Consider the following 22,153-nt stretch of genomic DNA (forward strand, 5'->3'; position numbering starts at 1 on the left):
AAAAAGGAAGACATTTTTAAATGAGTTATTAAAATAGGGACTTTCATTTTCTAGTCATTGGCTACTTTACGAAAATACAGTCCAATCAGTGAGGCTTTATTGACAACATATGAAACTTATTGGTCAGAGAAACAGTAGCAGAATGGCAGTCACCAGCTGAATTGCATTATTAAAAAGGTATAAATCAAAATAGTTTGGAGAACTCACAAAAATGAAGGTGTGTCACCCCCTTTTGACTCTGGAATCACCAATGAGGATTGATAATCTATAAATACAAAAAGAACCTCAAACCACCTCCTGGAAACCAATTGCTCAAAGAGCTTGATTCACCATTCAAATGAGGAGTAAGTTATTAAAAAGGTAAAAATAAACAAAATCACAATAAAAGCATGAATAATGCCAACACAGAGTGGACCAGTAGTGGAAGAATGTGTCATAAAACACAGAACCCAGATGTACAAACATTTCCTTTCTATTGAAAAATGTACAAAATTCAGATGTGTAGAACCCATGTAACATGCACAAGGGCTCCTATTTGCTATCACTAAGGACAAAATACTCCAACTGACAAAGTACATTATGCACTCTGCAAAGAAGGAATCTTACTGTATATTATTATTTATTGCATTTGTATCCCACATTTTCCCACCTTTTTGCGGGTTCAGTGTGGCTTACAATACGAGATGAATGATGGAAATACAGTTTGTTACAAATTGGTTATGGATTACATTGTGCAGAGTTATGCGAGACAATCGAGGTGTCGTTAAGGAATGTAACAATGGAACACAAACATTGAAACGTTGGAAGGAGACAATGGGAGCTTAAAGGGCGATAATAAGGCATAAAGACATATGGTATACATATTTCTGTGAGTAAAGGTATGAGTGATGTGAGATTACGGGGGATGAGAGTTCAGAAGTGGATGTATGATGCATTAGTGAACAGTGAGTGTGGACTTTATGTGTTTTGGCTCTTTCCGTAAATTTTTTCAAAAAGATGGGTCTTCAATAATCTGTGGAAGGAAGCTTGCTCGTGGATCGTTCTTTTACAAAGGTGCTCTGAAAAATGGCCCGCGGAAATGCAGACTCGTGTTTTGGCCACGCTCAGAATCATTTTTCAGCGCACCTGTAAAAAAATGCCTTTTTTTTATTTTCCTGAAAATGGACCTGCAGCAAAATGAAAACTGCTGCACGTCCATCTTGGGTCTGCGCCCTTACCACCAGCCACTGACCTAGCGGTAAAGTCTCACGCAGTAACTGGGTGATAATGACCTATGTGCGTCAAATGCCACTTGGCACACGTCCAATATGTATGTCCAAAAATAAAAATTATTTTTCGGAAGCGCGTATCGGACGCACGCCAAAAATGAAATTACCACAAGAGACATGTGGTGGCCGGGCAGTAATTCCATTTTGGCACGCGTAGACACTTAACCGGCTTAGTCAAAGGGCCCCACAGATTTGTAAGCCTTTTAGAGATGAATCAATCTATCATCTTCCAAAAAAACTAGATCAAGTTTTAGTAAAGGTCACCGCCTCCTTTTTGACTGCATCCATTATCTTCTTGAAGAACACAAAATGTCTACCTTGAAAAAGTTGAAATGCCTCAACCATAATTAAAAAGAAGAAATGTATACTAGAAATCGCATGTAAAACCTAAGTCATGGTTGCAATAAACTGAATATAACAAAAGAGAGGGAACGAAGTACAAACTAAAGTCCAAACAAAAAAAACAGCACCACGGGCCTTTAAAAATGGAACACAGTTCTTTAATGAATGAGCCTTGACAAAAAGACCCGACACGGGCCGTGTTTCGGTGACAAATGGATACAGAAAGTGAAAGTGCCTTGGTGCTTTGTAGCTTTTACTCTACGAGACGTAGGGTAAGGAATAATATATTGTAGAGGAATATATTCGAGTTATTCCCCAAGTTTTCCACGTCATCACTGTGACCCCTGATGCAGGTGCTAGTCACCGAAACACGGCCCGTGTCGGGTCTTTTTGTCAAGGCTCATTCATTAAAGAACTGTATTCCATTTTTAAAGGCCCGTGGTGCTGTTTTTTTTGTTTGGACTTTAGTTTGTACTTCGTTCCCTCTCTTTTGTTATATAGCTATTCCACTAGCAACATTCCATGTAGAAGGCTGCGCAGGCTTCTGTTTCTGTGAGTCTGACGTCCTGCACGTATGTGCAGGACGTCAGACTCACAGAAGCAGAAGCCTGCGCGGCCACATTGGTGATCTGCAAGGGCCGACTTCTACATGGAATGTTGCTAGTGGGACTCTGGGCAAATCACTTAACCCTCCATTGCCCCATGTAAGCCGCATTGAGCCTGCCATGAGAGGGAAAGTGCAGGGTACAAATGTAACAAAAATAAAATAGATACTATTGGAGATTCTGCATGGAATGTTGCTATTCCACTAGCTTTTCATCCATTTGGATACAGAAAGTGAAAGTGCCTTGGTGCTTTGTAGCTTTTACTCTACGAGACGTAGGGTAAGGAATAATATATTGTAGAGGAATATATTCGAGTTATTCCCCAAGTTTTCCACGTCATCACTGTGACCCCTGACGCAGGTGCTAGTCACCGAAACACGGCCCGTGTCAGGTCTTTTTGTCAAGGCTCATTCATTAAAGAACTGTGTTCCATTTTTAAAGGCCCGGGGTGCTGTTTTTTTTGTTTGCAATAAACTGAAGGAATAAATGAATGCACTGATCTGTAGTACAGCTCATTGTCAAGTTTTGGTCTGCATCTGCTCTCCATTCTTTTCTTCCTATTTTATAACTGGTCAGAATGTCAACCTGCGTTCATGCAATCACATTTTCAATTAAAAAAAAAAAGTGTATGCAATCATTCAGAGAGAACACAAGTGCTTTTTTACTAAAGCGCGTTAAGCACTTAATGTGTGTTAACCGTTATCACACAAGCGCACCAACTGTTACCATGGTGGGTTTGCAATTTGCATATGTTAATTCACACATAAAGTGTTTTTTTGTGTTAGGGAGCGCATGTGCAGAGAATGGCCATGAATATTAGTTAGCATGGAGTACACACCGTGTGCTCTCAGTTTCGCAGCCTCTTTAATTGCAACTGGGTTCTATGCACATTAACGTGAATGTCCTTATATTAATTGCACATAACTTGATGGGCATGCCTACCAACAATTGCTGTTAGGGCAAAAAACTTGATATACTTTAATAAAATAATAAAAGACATCCCTCAGAGAAATGTAACCCTTGTGAAAACCCCCTCCTCCGAAAAAAACAAACAGAAAACAAAAATCAACTTTATTCAAAAGATAATCTCTTGATTTATTTACTTGCAATTTTGTTTGAGGTATATAGCTCTATCACTAAAATTACTGTTAACTTCCCCCTCCCCCCAAAAACATGCCTCTTCATTAAACAGATAGAAAAATCAAATCTGTCAAGGAGATTACTGGGAAGAAATCATATTATATAAACAACCAATAGGAAACCATCTGCATTGTACTATGAAGGCAATTAAAAATAGTCCTGGCATAGTTTACATCCGTAGTAAGCGAAGAACAATGAAGTTATTTGTGCCAATCACAGTTTTGTTTTGTTTTTTTTGGTCCAAGTTATAGCACGCATTTCCGTCCTTGTGTTATTTTATGCTATGGAGATCATGGTGTAACTATTGTTATCAAACTAGTACGCCAAATATCAAATTCCCAGACGTTTTCTTCGTTTCTACATGGGACTCAAGATCACTTTTACAGTAAAATCATAAAAATATCAACCGGAATGAGCGTATGACTTTTCTATTTTCAGCTGGAGTTACATTCCTTCTGTATTAATGTTTTTTGTAAACCACTTTGATCTGTTCTAGCTAAGAGGTATATTAAGTATTTTAACAAACAAACATTTGAAGTAACTTTGCATACACTGCGCAAAGATGACAGTAGAATTTCATGAAAGACTGTTTGGAAGAAACTGGATTATTATTTCAGTGTCAAGTAATGGGGTAGTATATTATTCCAAAACTGCTCTGAATTTGGAATTCCATTTTTAAAATGCCGTTTTGAATGCAGTTTGTGTCTAGATTTCTGACTATCTGTATTCACTCTCTCACTTTTCCTAACAGTTTTAATTTGTTTTTCTGCTTGCTCTTTTCGACTTTTGCTTTCACCATTATCACCATCTTCTTCTGTTTTCCCTTCGCCTTCCGTTTCCCCTTCACTGTCTTCGTCTTCTTCCTCACCTTCCGTTTCCCCTTCACCGTCATCTTCGTCTTCTTCCTCACCTTCCGTTTCCCCTTCACAGTCGTCTTCCGTTTCCCCTTCACACTCATCTTCGTCTTCTTCCTCACCTTCCGTTTCCCCTTCACAGTCGTCTTCTTCCTCGCCTTCCGTTTCCCCTTCACAGTCGTCTTCTTCCTCGCCTTCCGTTTCCCCTTCACAGTCGTCGTCTTCCTCACCTTCCATTTCCCCTTCACAGTCGTCTTCGTCGTCTTCCTCACCTTCCATTTCCCCTTCAGAGTCGTCTTCGTCATCTTCCTCACCTTCCGTTTCCCCGTCGTCTTCCTCACCTTCCATTTCCCCTTCAGAGTCGTCTTCGTCATCTTCCTCACCTTCCGTTTCCCCTTCAGAGTCGTCTTCCTCACCTTCCATTTCCCCTTCACAGTTGTCTTTGTCTTCCTCACCTTCACAGTCGCTTTCTTCATCTTCATCTTCCGTTTCCCCTTCATAGTCGTCTTCTTCACCTTCCCTTTCCCCTTCACAGTCGTCTTCTTCACCTTCTGTTTCCGTCTCACCATTTCTTTCCTCTGCTTCATCCTCCAATTCCTTTACACAATTTCTTTCCTCTGCTTCGTCATCTTGCATTTCTTCATCTACTTTATCTACCTCAGCTTCACCTTCTGTTTCCCCCTCCCCCTCCCTTGCATCTTCTATTTCTCCTTCTTCATCTACATCATCAGCTCTCTCATCACTCTGATTTTCACTTTCTTTTGTTCTGCAGTCTTCTACATCAGCATCTATTTCTGCTTCAACCTCTTCGTCTTCTTCTCTTTCTTGGTTTTCATCTCTGATCTCTTTAAAATTTTCTTTTTTGCTCTTATTCAATGAGCCATCTATTTCATCATCTCCAATTATTCTACCTTCATTTGCATATTCTACTGCTGACTCATCTTCCCTACTGCATGTACCTAATTCATTTGTCTCACTTTCCATCACCTCTTCAGATTCAATTTTACTTGCTCTGTTTCGGAGTTCCTCTTCACTTCCACTTTCTTCCTGCTTCTCCTCTATCACAACAGAACTTATACCCTTTCCTAATTTACTCTGAGGTACGCATTCTTTTAAATCCTTTTTTGATTTTTCGTTTGAAGATGTCATGGATCTTACCATTTGCTTTATGGGTGTCTCCATTTTGTTTACCTTGTGTTTTTCATACTTTTCGTTAGTTTCTTGAGTTTTGACAAAGATTGTCTTATTGATCCTCGTTTTGTTTTCACATTCTCTTTTTGGTGTATTCATGTCTTTATGTTGCTGGAAATCATTTTTGGTAGTTACTAAAGAAAGCTTTTTTGATGTAATATTTAAACTACGGTTTACATTTCCTTTTGATTTAAGCTTCACATCTGGTCTTTCATCCTTATCAAAATGGGTATGAAAGTTATCTCGCCTGATTTCTGGACAAATTTCCAGATCTCCTTTGGTTTTCTTTATGGATTTGTACTGTTGCTCAATAGTTTGTCTAGCAGCAAACTTTAACCTACCCGCAGCAGTTGCCTGTTCCAGTTTGGCTTTTACATACGTTTTAGTAGCTTCAAGCCTCTCTATGGAAATACTTAGATTAGAGTTCTTGGGATTGATTTCTCTTCCTAATTCTGAAGCAGCTCTGACAGAACCAATAGAATGTTTTTCAAAAGACATTTCAATTAATTTTGAATCCTTTTGACTATCATGCGTGTCATTTTTCTTCAACCCACCCTTACCATCACATCTCAGGCTCACACGTTTACTGTTCTTCTACTCCAAAATGAGAAGCGCAGATAAAAAGGAAAAGAAGGAAAGAATTAAGGTCAAGTGAAATGAAATTAAATAAAAAAAAATTAGAGATGATTAAAAACAGAAGATGCAAGAAATAATTAAATAACTTCAGAGGACAACAAATGATAAGTGCAGGATGGCTGAAATAAAAATGATTTGTAGAAACTTAAATTTCATAGCAAGTAGCAACAAAAGAATCCATCATCTCCTAAGAGGGTTAAGTATACACAGAAACAAAAAGGGATCAACAGATTTCTACAATTCAAGAAAAGAAAAACATTGAATAAAGGACAAGAATCACACTGGAAAAATTTTACACCTGAATGCAAAATGCAATGCCAATAAAACTAATCCAAAAAAACTCATTCAAACAAATATTTACAAAGTGGAGGAGTGGCCTAGTGGTTAGGGTGGTGGACTTTGGTCCTGGGGAGCTGAGGAACAGAGTTCAATTCCCACTTCAGGCACAGGCAGCTCCTTGTGACTCTGGGCAAGTCACTTAACCTTCCATTGCCTCATGTAAGCCGCATTGAGCCTGCCATGAGTGGGAAAGCGCGGTAACATAGTAGATGACGGCAGAAAAAGACCTGCATGGTCCATCCAGTCTGCCGAACAAGATAACTCATATGTGCTACTTTTTGTGTATACCCTACTTTATTTGCACCTGTGTTCTTCAGGGCACAGACCGTATAAGTCTGCCCAGCACTATCCCCGCCTCCCAGCTACCAGCCCCGCCTTCCAACCACCGGCTCTGGCACAGACCGTATAAGTCTGCCCAGCACTATCCTCACCTCCCAACCACCAGCCCCTCCTCCCAACCACCGGCTCTGGCAAAGACCGTATAAGTCTGCCCAGCACTATCCCCGCCTTCCAACCACCAGTCCCGCTTCCCACCACCGGCTCTGGCACAGACCACATAAGTCTGCCCAGCACTATCCCCGCCTCCCAACCACCAGTAACAAATATAAAATAGATACTATTGGAGATTCTACATGGAATGTTGATACTATTGGAGATTCTACATGGAATGTTGCTATTCCACTAGCAACATTCCATGGTGATCTGCAAGGGCCAACTTCTACATGGAATGTTGCTAGTGGAATAGCAACATTCCATGTAGAATCTCAAATAGTAGCAACAGTGGAGGAGTGGCCTAGTGGTTGGGGTGGTGGACTTTGGTCCTGAGGAACTGAGTTCAATTCCCATTTCAGGCACAGGCAGCTCCTTGTGACTCTGGGCAAGTCACTTAACCCTCCATTGCCCCATGTAAGCCGCATTGAGCCTGCCATGAGTGGGAAAGCACGGGGTACAAATATAACCAAAAAAAAAAAAAAAAAAAGATTCCATTAAATATATAATATAAAAACAGAATTTTATAAAGTCCATGCATCTAAATACCAAAATATAAAAAGTACTTATGTTTGAGTAATATGTCTTTTGGTCTGTTTCAAAGTAATAGTATTTACAAAGGATTACTAATTTCACTGCCAAACTTCAGTGAATTTGTTAAGTCAACAGGGAAGACCCTGTAGCCTAATAAAGCAGAAAGTCAGCTGTTATTTTCAAAAAGCCCAAAACTACACTCAAGAACGTCTGAGATAGGGTATAAAGCGAATGCTACATACCTGTAGAAGGTATTCTCCGAGGACAGCAGGCTGATTGTTCTCACTGATGGGTGACGTCCACGGCAGCCCCTCCAATCGGAAACTTCACTAGCAAAGTCCTTTGCTAGCCCTCGCGCGCCCGCGCGCACCGCGCATGCGCGGCCGTCTTCCCGCCCGAAACCGGCTCGAGCCGGCCAGTCCAGTATGTAGCAAGACAATACACTTCAAGGGAAGACACAACTCCAAAGGGGAGGCGGGCGGGTTTGTGAGAACAATCAGCCTGCTGTCCTCGGAGAATACCTTCTACAGGTATGTAGCATTCGCTTTCTCCGAGGACAAGCAGGCTGCTTGTTCTCACTGATGGGGTATCCCTAGCCCCCAGGCTCACTCAAAACAACAACATTGGTCAATTGGGCCTCGCAACGGCGAGGACATAACTGAGATTGACCTAAAAAATTTACCAACTAACTGAGAGTGTAGCCTGGAACAGAACAAACAGGGCCCTCGGGGGGTGGAGTTGGATCCTAAAGCCCAAACAGGTTCTGAAGAACTGACTGCCCGAACCGACTGTCACGTCGGGTATCCTGCTGCAGGCAGTAATGAGATGTTAATGTGTGGACAGATGACCACGTCGCAGCTTTGCAAATTTCCTCCATGGTGGCTGACTTCAAGTGGGCTACCGACGCAGCCATGGCTCTAACATTATGAGCCGTGACATGACCCTCAAGAGCCAGCCCAGCCTGGGCGTAAGTGAAGGAAATGCAATCTGCTAGCCAATTGGATATGGTGCGTTTCCCTACAGCCACTCCCCTCTTGTTGGGATCAAAAGAAACAAACAATTGGGCGGACTGTCTGTGGGGCTGTGTCCGCTCCAGATAGAAGGCCAATGCTCTCTTGCAGTCCAATGTGTGCAGCTGACGTTCAGCAGGGCAGGAATGAGGACGGGGAAAGAATGTTGGCAAGACAATTGACTGGTTCAGATGGAACTCCGACACAACCTTTGGCAGAAACTTAGGGTGAGTGCGGAGGACTACTCTGTTGTGATGAAATTTGGTGTAAGGGCCTGGGCTACCAGGGCCTGAAGCTCACTGACTCTACGAGCCGAAGTAACTGCCACCAAGAAAATGACCTTCCAGGTCAAGTACTTCGGATGGCAGGAATTCAGTGGCTCGAAAGGAGGTTTCATCAGCTGGGTGAGAACGACATTGAGATCCCATGACACTGTAGGAGGCTTGACAGGGGGCTTTGACAAAAGCAAACCTCTCATGAAGCGAACAACTAAAGGCTGTCCTGAGATCGGCTTACCTTCCACTTGGTAATGGTATGCACTGATTGCACTAAGGTGAACCCTTACGGAGTTGGTCTTCAGACCAGACTCAGACAAGTGGAGAAGGTATTCAAGCAGGGTCTGTGTAGGACAAGAGCGAGGATCTAGGGCCTTGCTGTCACACCAGACGGCAAACCTCCTCCAATGAAAGAAGTAGCTTCTCTTAGTGGAGTCTTTCCTGGAAGCAAGCAAGATGCGGGAGACACCCTCTGGCAGACCCAAAGAGGCAAAGTCTACGCCCTCAACATCCAGGCCGTGAGAGCCAGGGACTGGAGGTTGGGATGCAGAAGAGCCCCTTCGTCCTGCGTGATGAGGGTCGGAAAACACTCCAATCTCCACGGTTCTTCGGAGGATAACTCCAGAAGAAGAGGGAACCAGATCTGACGCGGCCAAAAGGGAGCAATCAGAATCATGGTGCCTCGGTCTTGCTTGAGTTTCAACAAAGTCTTCCCCACCAGAGGGATGGGAGGATAAGCATACAGCAGACCTTCCCCCCAATCCAGGAGGAAGGCATCCGACGCCAGTCTGCCGTGGGCCTGAAGCCTGGAACAGAACTGAGGGACCTTGTGGTTCACTTGAGATGCGAAGAGATCCACCAGGGGGGTGCCCCACGCCTGGAAGATCTGTCGCACCACACGGGAATTGAGCGACCACTCGTGAGGTTGCATAATCCTGCTCAACCTGTCGGCCAGACTGTTGTTTACGCCTGCCAGATATGTGGCTTGGAGCACCATGCCTTGACGGCGAGCCCAGAGCCACATGCTGACGGCTTCCTGACACAGGGGGCGAGATCCGGTGCCCCCCTGCTTGTTGACATAGTACATGGCAACCTGATTGTCTGTCTGAATTTGGATAATTTGGTGGGGACAGCCGATCTCTGAAAGCCTTCAGAGCGTTCCAGATCGCTCGCAACTCCAGAAGATTGATCTGTAGATCGCTTTCTTGGAGGGACCACCTTCCTTGGGTGTGAAGCCCATCGACATGAGCTCCCCATCCCAGGAGAGACGCATCCGTGGTCAGCACTTTTTGAGGCTGAGGAATTTGGAAGGGACGTCCCAGAGTCAAATTGGAGCAAATCGTCCACCAATACAGGGATTCGAGAAAACTCGTGGACAGGTGGATCACGTCCTCTAGACTCCCGGCGGCCTGATACCACTGGGAGGCTAGGGTCCATTGAGCAGATCTCATGTGAAGGCGGGCCATGGGAGTCACATGAACTGTGGAGGCCATGTGGCCCAGCAATCTCAACATCTGCCGAGCTGTGATCTGCTGGGACGCTCGCACCCGCGAGACGAGGGACAACAAGTTGTTGGCCCTCGCCTCTGGGAGATAGGCGCGAGCCGTCCGAGAATCCAGCAGGGCTCCGATGAATTCGAGTTTCTGCACTGGGAGAAGATGGACTTTGGGTAATTTATCACAAACCCCAGTAGCTCCAGGAGGCGAATAGTCATCTGCATGGACTGCAGGGCTCCTGCCTCGGATGTGTTCTTCACCAGCCAATCGTCGAGATATGGGAACACGTGCACCCCCAGCCTGCGAAGCGCCGCTGCTACCACAGCTAGGCACTTTGTGAACACCCTGGGCGCAGAGGCGAGCCCAAAGGGTAGCACACAGTACTGGAAGTGGCGTGTGCCCAGCTGAAATCGCAGATACTGTCTGTGAGCTGGCAGTATCGGGATGTGTGTGTAGGCATCCTTCAAGTCCAGAGAGCATAGCCAATCGTTTTGCTGAATCATGGGGAGAAGGGTGCCCAGGGAAAGCATCCTGAACTTTTCTTTTACGAGATATTTGTTCAGGGCCCTTAGGTCTAGGATGGGACGCATCCCCCCTGTTTTCTTTTCCACAAGGAAGTACCTGGAATAGAACCCCAGCCCTTCTTGCCCGGATGGCACGGGCTCGACCGCATTGGCGCTGGAGAAGGGCGGAGAGTTCCTCTGCAAGTACCTGCTTGTGCTGGAAGCTGTAGGACTGAGCTCCCGGTGGACAATTTGGAGGTTTTGAAGCCAAATTGAGAGTGTATCCTTGCCGGACTATTTGGAGAACCCACTGATCGGAGGTTATGAGAGGCCACCTTTGGTGAAAAGCTTTCAACCTCCCTCCGACAGGCAGGTCGCCCGGCACTGACACTTGGATGTCGGCTATGCTCTGCTGGAGCCAGTCAAAAGCTCGCCCCTTGCTTTTGCTGGGGAGCCGCGGGGCCTTGCTGAGTCGCACGCTGCTGACGAGAGCGAGCGCGCTGGGGCTTAGCCTGGGCCGCAGGCTGTCGGGAAGGAGGATTGTACCTACGCTTGCCAGAAGTATAGGGAACAGTCTTCCTTCCCCCGAAAAATCGTCTACCTGTAGAGGTAGAAGCTGAAGGCTGCCGGCGGGCGAACTTGTCGAATGCGGTGTCCCGCTGGTGGAGAGACTCTACCACCTGCTCGACCTTTTCGCCAAAAATGTTATCCGCACGGCAAGGCGAGTCCGCAATCCGCTGCTGGATTCTATTCTCCAGGTCGGCGGCACGCAGCCATGAGAGCCTGCGCATCACCACACCTTGAGCAGCGGCCCTGGACGCAACATCAAAAGTGTCATAAACTCCTCTGGCCAGGAATTTTCCTGCACGCCTTCAGCTGCCTGACCACCTCCTGAAAAGGCTTGGCTTGCTCAGGGGGAAGAGCATCAACCAAGCCCGCCAACTGCCGCACATTATTCCGCATGTGTATGCTCGTGTAGAGCTGGTAAGACTGGATCTTGGACACGAGCATAGAGGAATGGTAGGCCTTCCTCCCAAAGGAGTCTAAGGTTCTAGCGTCCTTGCCCGGGGGCGCCGAAGCATGTTCCCTAGAACTCTTAGCCTTCTTTAGGGCCAAATCCACAACTCCAGAGTCATGAGGCAACTGAGTGCGCATCAGCTCTGGGTCCCCATGGATCCGGTACTGGGACTCGATCTTCTTGGGAATGTGGGGATTAGTTAATGGCTTGGTCCAGTTCGCAAGCAATGTCTTCTTCAGGACATGGTGCAAGGGAACAGTGGACGCTTCCTTAGGTGGAGAAGGATAGTCCAGGAGCTCAAACATTTCAGCCCTGGGCTCGTCCTCCACAACCACCGGGAAGGGGATGGCCGTAGACATCTCCCGGACAAAGGAGGCAAAAGACAGACTCTCGGGAGGAGAAAGCTGTCTCTCAGGAGAGGGAGTGGGATCAGACGGAAGACCCTCAGACTCCTCGTCAGAGAAATATCTGGGATCTTCCTCTTCCTCCCACGAGGCCTCACCCTCGGTGTCAGACACAAGTTCACGGACCTGTGTCTGCAACCTCGCCCTGCTCGACTCCGTGGAACCCCGTCCACGATGGGGGCGTCGAGAGGTAGACTCCCTCGCCCGCATCGGCGAAGCTCCCTCCGCCGACGTAGTCGGGGAGCCTTCCTGGGAGGTGGCCGCGGTCGGTACCGCACGCGGTACCGACGTCGGGGACCTCAACCTGGGCGATGGGCCAGCCGGCGCCACGCTCGACGGTACCGGTGGCGCAAGCACCGCCGGTACCGGAGGGGTAGGGCGCAACAGCTCTCCCAGAATCTCTGGGAGAACGGCCCGGAGGCTCTCGTTTAGAGCGGCTGCAGAGAAAGGCTGAGAGGTCGATGCAGGCGTCGACGTCAGTACCTGTTCCGGGCGTGGAGGCTGTTCCGGGCTGTCCAGAGCGGAGCGCATCGACACCTCCTGAACAGAGGGTGAGCGGTCCTCTCGGTGCCGATGCCTGCTGGGTGCCGAATCCCTCGGCGACCCAGAGCTCTCGGTGCCGACACGGGGAGGAGACCGGTGTCGATGCTTCTTCGATTTCTTCCGAAGCATGTCACCAGAGCTCCCCGGCACCGACGAGGAGGACGTCGAATCCATCCGTCGCTTCCTCGGGGCCGAGACTGAAGAAGGTCGATCTCGGGGGGGCTGTACCGCAGGAGCCCTCAGGGTAGGAGGAGACCCACCAGAGGGCTCACCGCCACCAGCAGGGGAATGGACAGCCCTCACCTGCACTCCACCCGATGCACCACCGTCCGACGACATCAGCAGACGAGGTCCTGGTACCACCGACGTCGATGCAGCTATCCGATGTCTCGGCGCCGATGCAGAGGCCCGATGCCTCGATGCACTCGATGCAGGGGCGGCCGAGGAAGATGGTCTGGACGCTGACGACGTCGATGCACTCGAAGATCCCGGTGCCGATGCCGACGAAGAGCCCGAGAACAACACGTTCCACTGGGCTAGTCTCGCTACCTGAGTCCGCCTTTGAAGCAGGGAACACAGACTGCAGTTCTGAGGGCGGTGCTCGGCCCCCAGACACTGAAGACACGACGAGTGTCGATCAGTGAGCGAGATAACCCGGGCGCACTGGGTGCACTTCTTGAAGCCGCTGGAAGGCTTCGATGTCATGGCGGAAAAATCACGCCGGCGAAATCAAAAGCCGAAATGGCGAAATTTGAAGCACCAAATTTAGAGGGAGAAAAAAATCTCGACCGAGGCCGAAAAGAGGCCTACCCCGACGACGAAAGAAAACTTACCGGGGCAAAAAAGCTGGAAGTACGGGGAGGATTTACACGAAACCCGGCGGGGGGTTTCCGGAGCACTTCCCGACTAGGACAAAAGCTTTCCCGAAGGAAAAAAACACGTTCAAAACAAATTGGACGCGCGAGGTCGACTTTCCGGGGCTCGACACGGCGAAAACACGACCGTACCGAGTGCGGACAAAAGAAGACTGGCCGGCTCGAGCCGGTTTCGGGCGGGAAGACGGCCGCGCATGCGCGGTGCGCGCGGGCGCGCGAGGGCTAGCAAAGGACTTTGCTAGTGAAGTTTCCGATTGGAGGGGCTGCCGTGGACGTCACCCATCAGTGAGAACAAGCAGCCTGCTTGTCCTCGGAGAAAAATCAATTAACAGTACTACAAGACTTATCCTGCCATCTTTCTCAAAGTGAACTCTGGAAAAATTCTTTTGATTACCCCTGTGTCTTGTGCACAATTCCTGAATCTCTTATCATTGTTTTAAAACTTGATATACCGCCAAGTCTACAAGCGGTCTAGATGGCTCACAGCAACATAAATAAGACAATAAGGTAGAAAAGAACTCCAAAGTCAACAGGAAAGCACCGATGAGCCAATGCACAAAAGTCACTGTAAAAGCACCGTTTGCTATTTCCACCCCGGTAAAAATTACTGAGGTGGAAATAGCAAGCGATGCTCAAAACAAATCGCATGCAAATGAGCTGCTCGCTATTTCCGCGAGCAGCTTGGCAGGGAGCGTGCCTAGCACATGCATGGAGAAGTAACCTGGTAAGCCTCGATGCCTCATGTATGGCCAGAAGTTCCCCCTCCCCCCCCCCCAAGACATACAAGCATGTTGAGTGGAGGAGTAGCCTAGTGGTTAGTGCAGCGGACTTTGATCCTGGGGAACTGGGTTCGATTCCCACTGCAGCTCCTTGGGACTCTGGGCAAGTCACTTAACCCTCCATTGCCCCTGGTACAAAATAAGTACCTGAATATATGTAAACCGCTTTGAATGTAGTTGCAAAATACCACAGAAAGGCGGTATATCAAGTCCCATTTCCCTTCTATTCTGGAGGTCCCAGGGGAAACCCTAGCTGTGCCACTATCCTCCCTAACTACTTCAGAAAGTAACTTTACAAGCTGCTGCCTCCTCACAGCCCCTGATCTCTAAGTGCATAGCATCTCTCTGTTGTCCTGCAGCACCAGGCGGGTGGGTGGGCATCCTCCAGGAGGGATGAGAACTGAGAAAGAGCCACCTCAAAGTGACGTTTGTGCAAGTGCGGCTCCAATATTATCCCTGGGCTGCACCAAACTGTGATTCACCTGCTGCTGCCTCCCCCCCCCAATAGATATACAATTCCTGGCTCGCTCTCCTGTTTTGGAATAGCAACTTCCAGCTAGGGGAGGCTCGAGCCTGGCTCTGCTTCCAGTTGCAATTCGGTTCCTGCTCTTTTCCATGCTGCATGCTCTTCCTGCCATCATGTTACGACAGCTCCTGACCTCACGTAAAAATCTGCTCATAAAAGGTAGGGGCTGCCTCTGTGCATAGCTTGGAAAATGACTGTGCATCACTCGGAATGCACATTTAAATAGTAATCAGCTACTTTGCATACAATTCACATAGTCTGCTGCTGTGAACAGAAACCTGCCCACAAAACTCCTTTGTGCATCGCCTGCTGAATACCATGCTCACTAAACCATCTGGAGCTGGTCAAAAATGCACGGTGCTGGCTCGGTAAGTTTTGTGCATCTTCCCCTGAGATACAAACATTCAGGACACATCACATCCACATCTCTGGCATTGCCAAGCGAAACAGATACCTCCTTATTAGGTTATAAGTTCTCCCTATTGATTTAGGACTATACCTAATACACTGAGGTTAAGTATTACAGAACTATGTAACTCCTCCTTTCTTCCTTGAAATAAGCCTTGACATTTCAGAAAATATTTTTTAAATCCATATATGTATTTTTAAATATTTGAATAAATATTAGTGGAAGAGTGGCCTAGTGGCTAGGGTGGTGGACTTTGGTCCTGGGGAACAGAGGAACTGAGTGAGTTCGATTCCCACTTCAGGCACAGGCAGCTCCTTGTGACTCTGGGCAAGTCACTTGACCCTCCATTGCCCCATGGAAGCCGCATTGAGCCTGCCATGAGTGGGAAAGCGCAGGGTACAAATGTAACAAAAATAAAATAGATACTATTGGAGATTCTACATGGAATGTTGCTACTATTGGAGATTCTACATGGAATGTTGCTATTCCACTAGCAACATTCCATGTAGAAGGCTGCGCAGGCTTCTGTTTCTGTGAGTCTGACGGACGTCAGACTCGCAGAAGCCTACGCGGCCACATTGGTAATCTGCAAGGGCCGACTTCTACATGGAATGTTGCTAGTGGAATAGCAACATTCCATGTAGAATCTCAAATAGTAGCAACAGTGGAGGAGTGGCCTAGTGGTTAGGGTGGTGGACTTTGGTCCTGGGGAACAGGAACTGAGTTCGATTCCCACTTCAGGCACAGGCAGCTCCTTGTGACTCTGGGCAAGTCACTTGACCCTCCATTGCCCCATGGAAGCCGCATTGAGCCTGCCATGAGTGGGAAAGCGCAGGGTACAAATGTAACAAAAATAAAATAGATACTATTGGAGATTCTACATGGAATGTTGCTACTATTGGACATTCTACATGGAATGTTGCTATTCCACTAGCAACATTCCATGTAGAAGCCTGCGCGGCCACATTGGTGATCTGCAAGGGCCGACTTCTACATGGAATGTTGCTAGTGGAATCTCAAATAGTAGCAACAGTGGAGGAGTGGCCTAGTGCTTAGGGTGGTGGACTTTGGTCCTGGGGAACAGAGGAACTGAGTTTGATTCCCACTTCAGGCACAGGCAGCTCCTTGTGACTCTGGGCAAGTCACTTGACCCTCCATTGCCCCATGGAAGCCGCATTGAGCCTGCCATGAGTGGGAAAGCGTGAGGTACAAATGTAACAAAACAAAACCAAAACAAAAAGATTCTGTGAACATCTACTTTGGAATCAGTTTTACAACACAATGTATTTTGCATTCATATACACTTTTTCAACACTTTGATTAGCTTTCCCTTCTCTTTGGATCTTCCTTTCTTCGCTTAAGTATGTGGCACATTAATTTAGCTAATCATAAAACCTTTGGGGTTTCATCTGGCCTTTAACCTTATTGCATACAAGTTCTTTCCACCATAAAAGAGCTACACTCGCCTATACAAATTGAATTGGTGAAGTTAGGCTTTCTGATGCATAAGAGTATACAGTAAGAGGTATATTGGTCCAGTCTAAAGGTCCATCAAGCCCAGCAACCAGGTCCTGACAAGAAACTGAGTCACTGGAAGTACGCGGTGGATCCTTTCCCTATCATTCACTCCTGAAAGACATGACAATCCCTACGTCTACTTGGCTAATAACTGTCAAGGAACTGGTCCTCTAGAATCTGTCCAAACCTTTTGAACCCAGTTATACTGTTACCCTTGACTACATCATCTTAGAATAAATTTCAGTATTTCAGTTTTCTTGAACATGTTTGAATTCTGAATTAAACTAACTGAAAAGGTAAATTACAGTTTCTTATTAGCTAAGGCCCATTCCACACATTTTCTTTTTTTAAATTTTTTAACATATTTTATTTATCCAGGTTACCAAAAACAAGCATGTACACAATGATACAATAAATGTGTTGTTTTGGTGTTGTCACAGTTTCCATCCTCCTCATAAGATCCCTACCCCCTCCCTAACCCAACTCGTATAGGAAATGCAAGGATTCCAATCATGGTGACCCATCAAGCAATAAACTGTTAAGGTAACAAAATCTTTCATACAGAAATATCTCCTTCACACATCTTCTAAAACTCTATTATAGCCCTTTTCTCAACTGACTCTTCAAACTGATGTGTTTTAACCTATTTAACCTTTCTTCATAAAAGAGCCATTTTATCCCTTTTATCATTTCTATTGCCCTTCTTTATACTTTTTCTGGTTACGTAATATTATTTTTGAGAACTGCACATGATACTCAAGTTGCGGTCGCACTGCAGATAGAGAATAAAACCGAGTATCATAATCCCTCTTTTTCTTTTCAAATAATTCCTAACGCTCTATTTAGACTGAACTCATCAGCTCAATATGAAACTCTGGTCAAAAATAAAAGCATTGTCCATAACGATTCCAAGATCCTTTTCCTGGGTGGTAAATTATAATTTGGAACCCAACAGTGTGAACCTACAGCTAGGAGTATGTCCCCCAATGTGAATAAGAACATAAAAATAGCTATACTGGGTCAGACCAATGGTCCATCTAGCCCAGTATCCTGCTTCCAGCAGTGGCCAATTCAGGTCACAAGTACCTGGCAGCAATCCCAATCAGTAGCAACATTCCAGAATCGCAAAGAGTAGCAAGATTCTAGAATGCCAATTAGTAGCAACATTCCATGCTACCAATCCCAGGGCAAGCAGTGGCTTCCCCCATGTCCATCTCAATAACAGACTATGGACTTTTCCTCCAGGAACTTGTCCAAACTTTTTAAAACCCAGATACGCTAACTGCTGTTACCACATCCTGCAGCAATGAGTTCCAGACCTTAGCTATTCGTTGAGTGAAAAAATATTTCCTCCTATTTGTTTTAAAAGGATTTCCATGTAACTTCCTCAAGTGTCCCCTAGTCTTTGTACTTTTGGAACGAGTAAAAAGTTGATTTACTTCTACTCATTCCACATCACTCATGATTTTGTAGACCTCAATCATACCCCCCCCCCCCTCATCTATCTCTTTTCCAAGCTGAAGAGCTCTAACCTCTTTAGCCTTTCCTCATATGGGAGCAGTTCCACCCCCTTTATCATTTTGGTTGCTCTTCTTTGAACCTTTTCTAATTACATAGTAACATAGTAGATGACGGCAGAAAAAGACCTGCACGGTCCATCCAGTCTGCCCAACAAGATAAACTCGTATGTGCTACTTTTTGTGTATACCTCACCTTGATTTGTATCTGTCATTTTCAGGGCACAATTCTGCTATATGTTTTTAAAGATATGGTGACTAGCACTGAATTGACCTCAAGGTGAAGTCGCACCATGGAGCGATACAGAGACTTTATAATATTTTAAGTTTTATTTTGCATCCCTCTCCTAATTATTCCTAGCATTGTTTGCTTTTTTTGTCTGCCATTGCACACTTGGCAGCAGATTTCAGCATACTGTCTACAATGACACCTAGGCCTTTTTCTCGAGTGCTGACTCCTAAAGTGGATCCTAGCATCGGGTAACTATGATTTGGATTATTCTTCCCAATGTGTATCACTTTGCATTTGTCCACATTAAATTTCATCTGCCATTCGGATGTCCAGTCTTCCAGTTTACTAAGGTCTTCCTGTAATTTTTCACAACCTGAATGTGTTTTGAAAACTGACTAGTTTTGTGTCATCCACAAATTTAATCACCTCACTCGTCGTTCCGATTTGGAGATCATTTATAAATATGTTAAATAGCACCAGTCTCAGTATAGACCCCTGCGGCACTCCACTTTCACCCTCCTCCATTGAGAAAAATGGCCATTTAACCCTACCCTCTTTTCTGTGCAGTAACCAATTCTTAATCCACAGAAAGACAAATGTCTCCCATCCTATGACTCCTTACTTTTCTCAGGAGTCTCTCATGAGGTACTTTGTCACTTAGCATCGCCCCTCCATTAAATTTTATTGCCTCTTATGCTCCCCTTTCCCAGTCTTGCAAGGCCCTTCTGCAATTCCTCACAGACTACCCTTTGTATAGCTACTTTCAGTTATTTTCTGCTATCTGGAAATTTGATTACCTCAGCACTACACCCTTTTCCAGGTCACTAACGATTAAGTTACACAACACTTTTCCCAGTGATCAGAAAAATGGTCTGAAGCATGTCTCTTCCAAGATAAAACTACAACCTTATACACAGGCAACCTCATAGATTTCTGAGGGCCAAATAAAGTCACAGGCAAGTGCCAAGTCTAAGCCAGCAGAACTACAGAACACACAGCAATGGCAAAAAAAAAAACCTTGGTTTAATCATTTTGCTGAGAAAGAATCCAATAAAGAATAGCTTTCAAATTTTACCCTATGCAGTATGCTGCAAGTCCAACTTAATCACTTTAATAGTGGGGGGTCCTTAAAATGTATAATATATTGTCACCCCACACTAAAAATGTTTTATCACAGCAGCATGTCAGTAACATTCTTCTAGAATTCAGCGGCAACTTTTTTCATAAGGACCACTCAATCCGCAGTTTGTCTGCTTCCTCTTCAGTCGTCATTTATTAATTTTCATTTATAACCCCTTCATCATCATCAATTCAATTTTAAAACTGTCTCTTAAGTTCTCACGCTATATAAACTCAATGCCACTTATCTTAATTATCTGACTGACCTCGGTGCGAACATGGACCCATGTTTCATCTTTGACTGTGTCACGGTGTTCAACTTCTGGTTCAGGTTCTTCTGCAACCATAAGTATGTAAGTATTGCCACACTGAGACAGACCAAAAGTCCATCAAGCCCAGTGTCCTGTGTCCAACAGTGGCCAATCCAGGTCACAAATACCTGGCAAGATCCCCAGAAGTTGAGGACTGCGCCCTGATGTAGTCAAAGGCAAAACATGGCCTTAAGAGACAGCTTTAAATTTGAATTGATGATAATGAAGGGATTATAAATGAAAATGAATAGTGACCGATGAGGCAGGCAAACTGCGGATTGAGTGATCCATGTGAAAAAAGTTGCCGCTGAGGTCTAGAAGAATGTTACTGACATGCTGCTGTGATAGGCATTTTTTTTGTTGGGTGACAAACATCATGTATGCCATATCAAAAGCATAATCCCTCTACTGTACATAATCGAAACAAACTATATAGTCATGTCAAATACGGCAGTGAAAGCAATATTCTGAACTCTTAGTCATTCTCAATGAGTTTACATATTGAATTGCATTTTCTCTTATAGAAGACGACACAGGGTGAAATGGAGGATTCCATCTTACTTACAAAATTCTATTATTTGGAACCAATTCTTATTTTTTTATTAGGCAGACCCTTTAGCAGTGCCATAGCGAGGGCTAACGGCACCCGGGGCGGGTCGCCGCTGCGCACCCCCCCCCCGGGTGCAGCACGGCGCGACCCCCCCCCCCGCGGCGCACCCCCCCCCCCGGACCACATTGTTACCTGCGGGAGGGCCGATCCGCCCTGAGTGCACATCACTCGGATCTGTGTCGGCCCCGCTGGTTCCCTGCTCTCTCTGCACCGGAACAGGAAGTAACCTGTTCCGGGGCAGAGAGAGCAGGGAACCAGCGGGGCCGGCACCCCCCCGAGCGCGTGCACCTGGGGCGGACCGCCCCTCCTGCCCCCCCCCCTTCCTACGCCACTGCCCTTTAGCATGAGTGTCATTTTGTAGTCAAAACAAATAATACACAATATATCTCACTTTTCTCTTGCAGTGGTAAACATGTCCTACCTTTTGCTTTTGAACTGGTGACAATGTTAAAGACTTGTTACTAGGATTCAGGCTCATTGCATGTGTCTGCAAAGAAGACAGAAAAAACCCCCAAAATGGCTAATTATAAATTGGAAAGATTGTTATTTAAGAACAAAAGGTAACACCTGAACAACAGAAAGACACAAATCCAAAGGGGATTTCTATTTAGCTCACGCTTTTCTCAGTAGTTCATGGCCAATTACATTCAGGTACAGGTAGGTATTTCAGTGCATTTTTACCATGAGATGAGAATGAGCCAATATGCAAAGCATAACTGGACCGATACTTACTCTAACAGAAAGAATGAAATGCACAGAATAGCAGCAACGTTTGACTTGGACATGTTCCATTCAAAAAGGCTTATTCAGTATAACCTTTTTTTTTACATGTACTACAATGTGCTTTGGATCACTGATTTCATAATGAATAATGGTTTAAAAAAGGGGGGGGGGGGGGGGGAACAAAGTTCACTGGGCCGTATCGGAGGCGTGGTGAAGGCGGGACTGGGGCGTGTTTATCGGCAGAGCAGAGATGGGCGCCTTCGGCCGATAATCGAAAAAAAATGGCTGTTTTTAGTGAGAATTTAGGTCACTTTTTTGGACCCTTTTTTTTCCATGAACAAGTCCCAAAAAAGTGCCCTAAATGACCAGATGACCACCGGAGGGAATCGGGGATGACCCAGTGATCACTAACCCCCTCCCACCAAAAAAAAAACAAAACAACAACTTTAACAACTTTTTTTTCCAGCCTGTATGCCAGCCTCAAATGCCATACCCAGCTCCATGACAGCAGTATGCAGGTCCCTGGAGCAGTTGTTAGTGGGTGCAGTGGACTTCAGGCAGGTGGACCCAGGCCCATCCCCCTCTACCTGTTACACTTGTGGAGGGTTAATGTTGAGCCCTCCAAAACTCCCCAAAACCCACTGTACCCACATCTAGGTGCCCCCCTTCAGCCATAAGTGCTATGGTAATGGTGTAGAGTTGTGGGCAGTGGGTTTTGGGGGGCTCAGCACCCAAGGGAAGGGAGCTATAGACTTGGGAGGTATTTAACTTTTTTTTTTTTTTAACTTGTTCCAAGTGCCCCTAGGGTGCCCGGTTGGTGTCCTGGCATGTGAGGGGGACCAGTGCACTACGAATCCTGGCCCCTCCCATGACCCAATGCCTTGGAT

At 46.0% G+C, this 22,153-nt stretch overlaps 1 protein-coding gene across 1 annotated transcript in view; it reads right to left on the minus strand.

Annotated features, from left to right (window-relative positions):
* RPGR (retinitis pigmentosa GTPase regulator) overlaps positions 1-22,153 on the minus strand; it is a 191,291-nt gene that overhangs the window by 57,072 nt on the left and 112,066 nt on the right. Inside the window, exon 13 of the mRNA XM_030202330.1 lies at positions 20,965-21,030. Within this exon, the coding sequence (XP_030058190.1) occupies positions 20,965-21,030 (66 nt within the window). The remainder of the gene's footprint in view (positions 1-20,964; positions 21,031-22,153) is intronic.

The sequence above is a fragment of the Microcaecilia unicolor genome, chromosome 4 (assembly GCF_901765095.1).
Source record: "Microcaecilia unicolor chromosome 4, aMicUni1.1, whole genome shotgun sequence".
Classification (NCBI taxonomy): domain Eukaryota; kingdom Metazoa; phylum Chordata; class Amphibia; order Gymnophiona; family Siphonopidae; genus Microcaecilia; species Microcaecilia unicolor.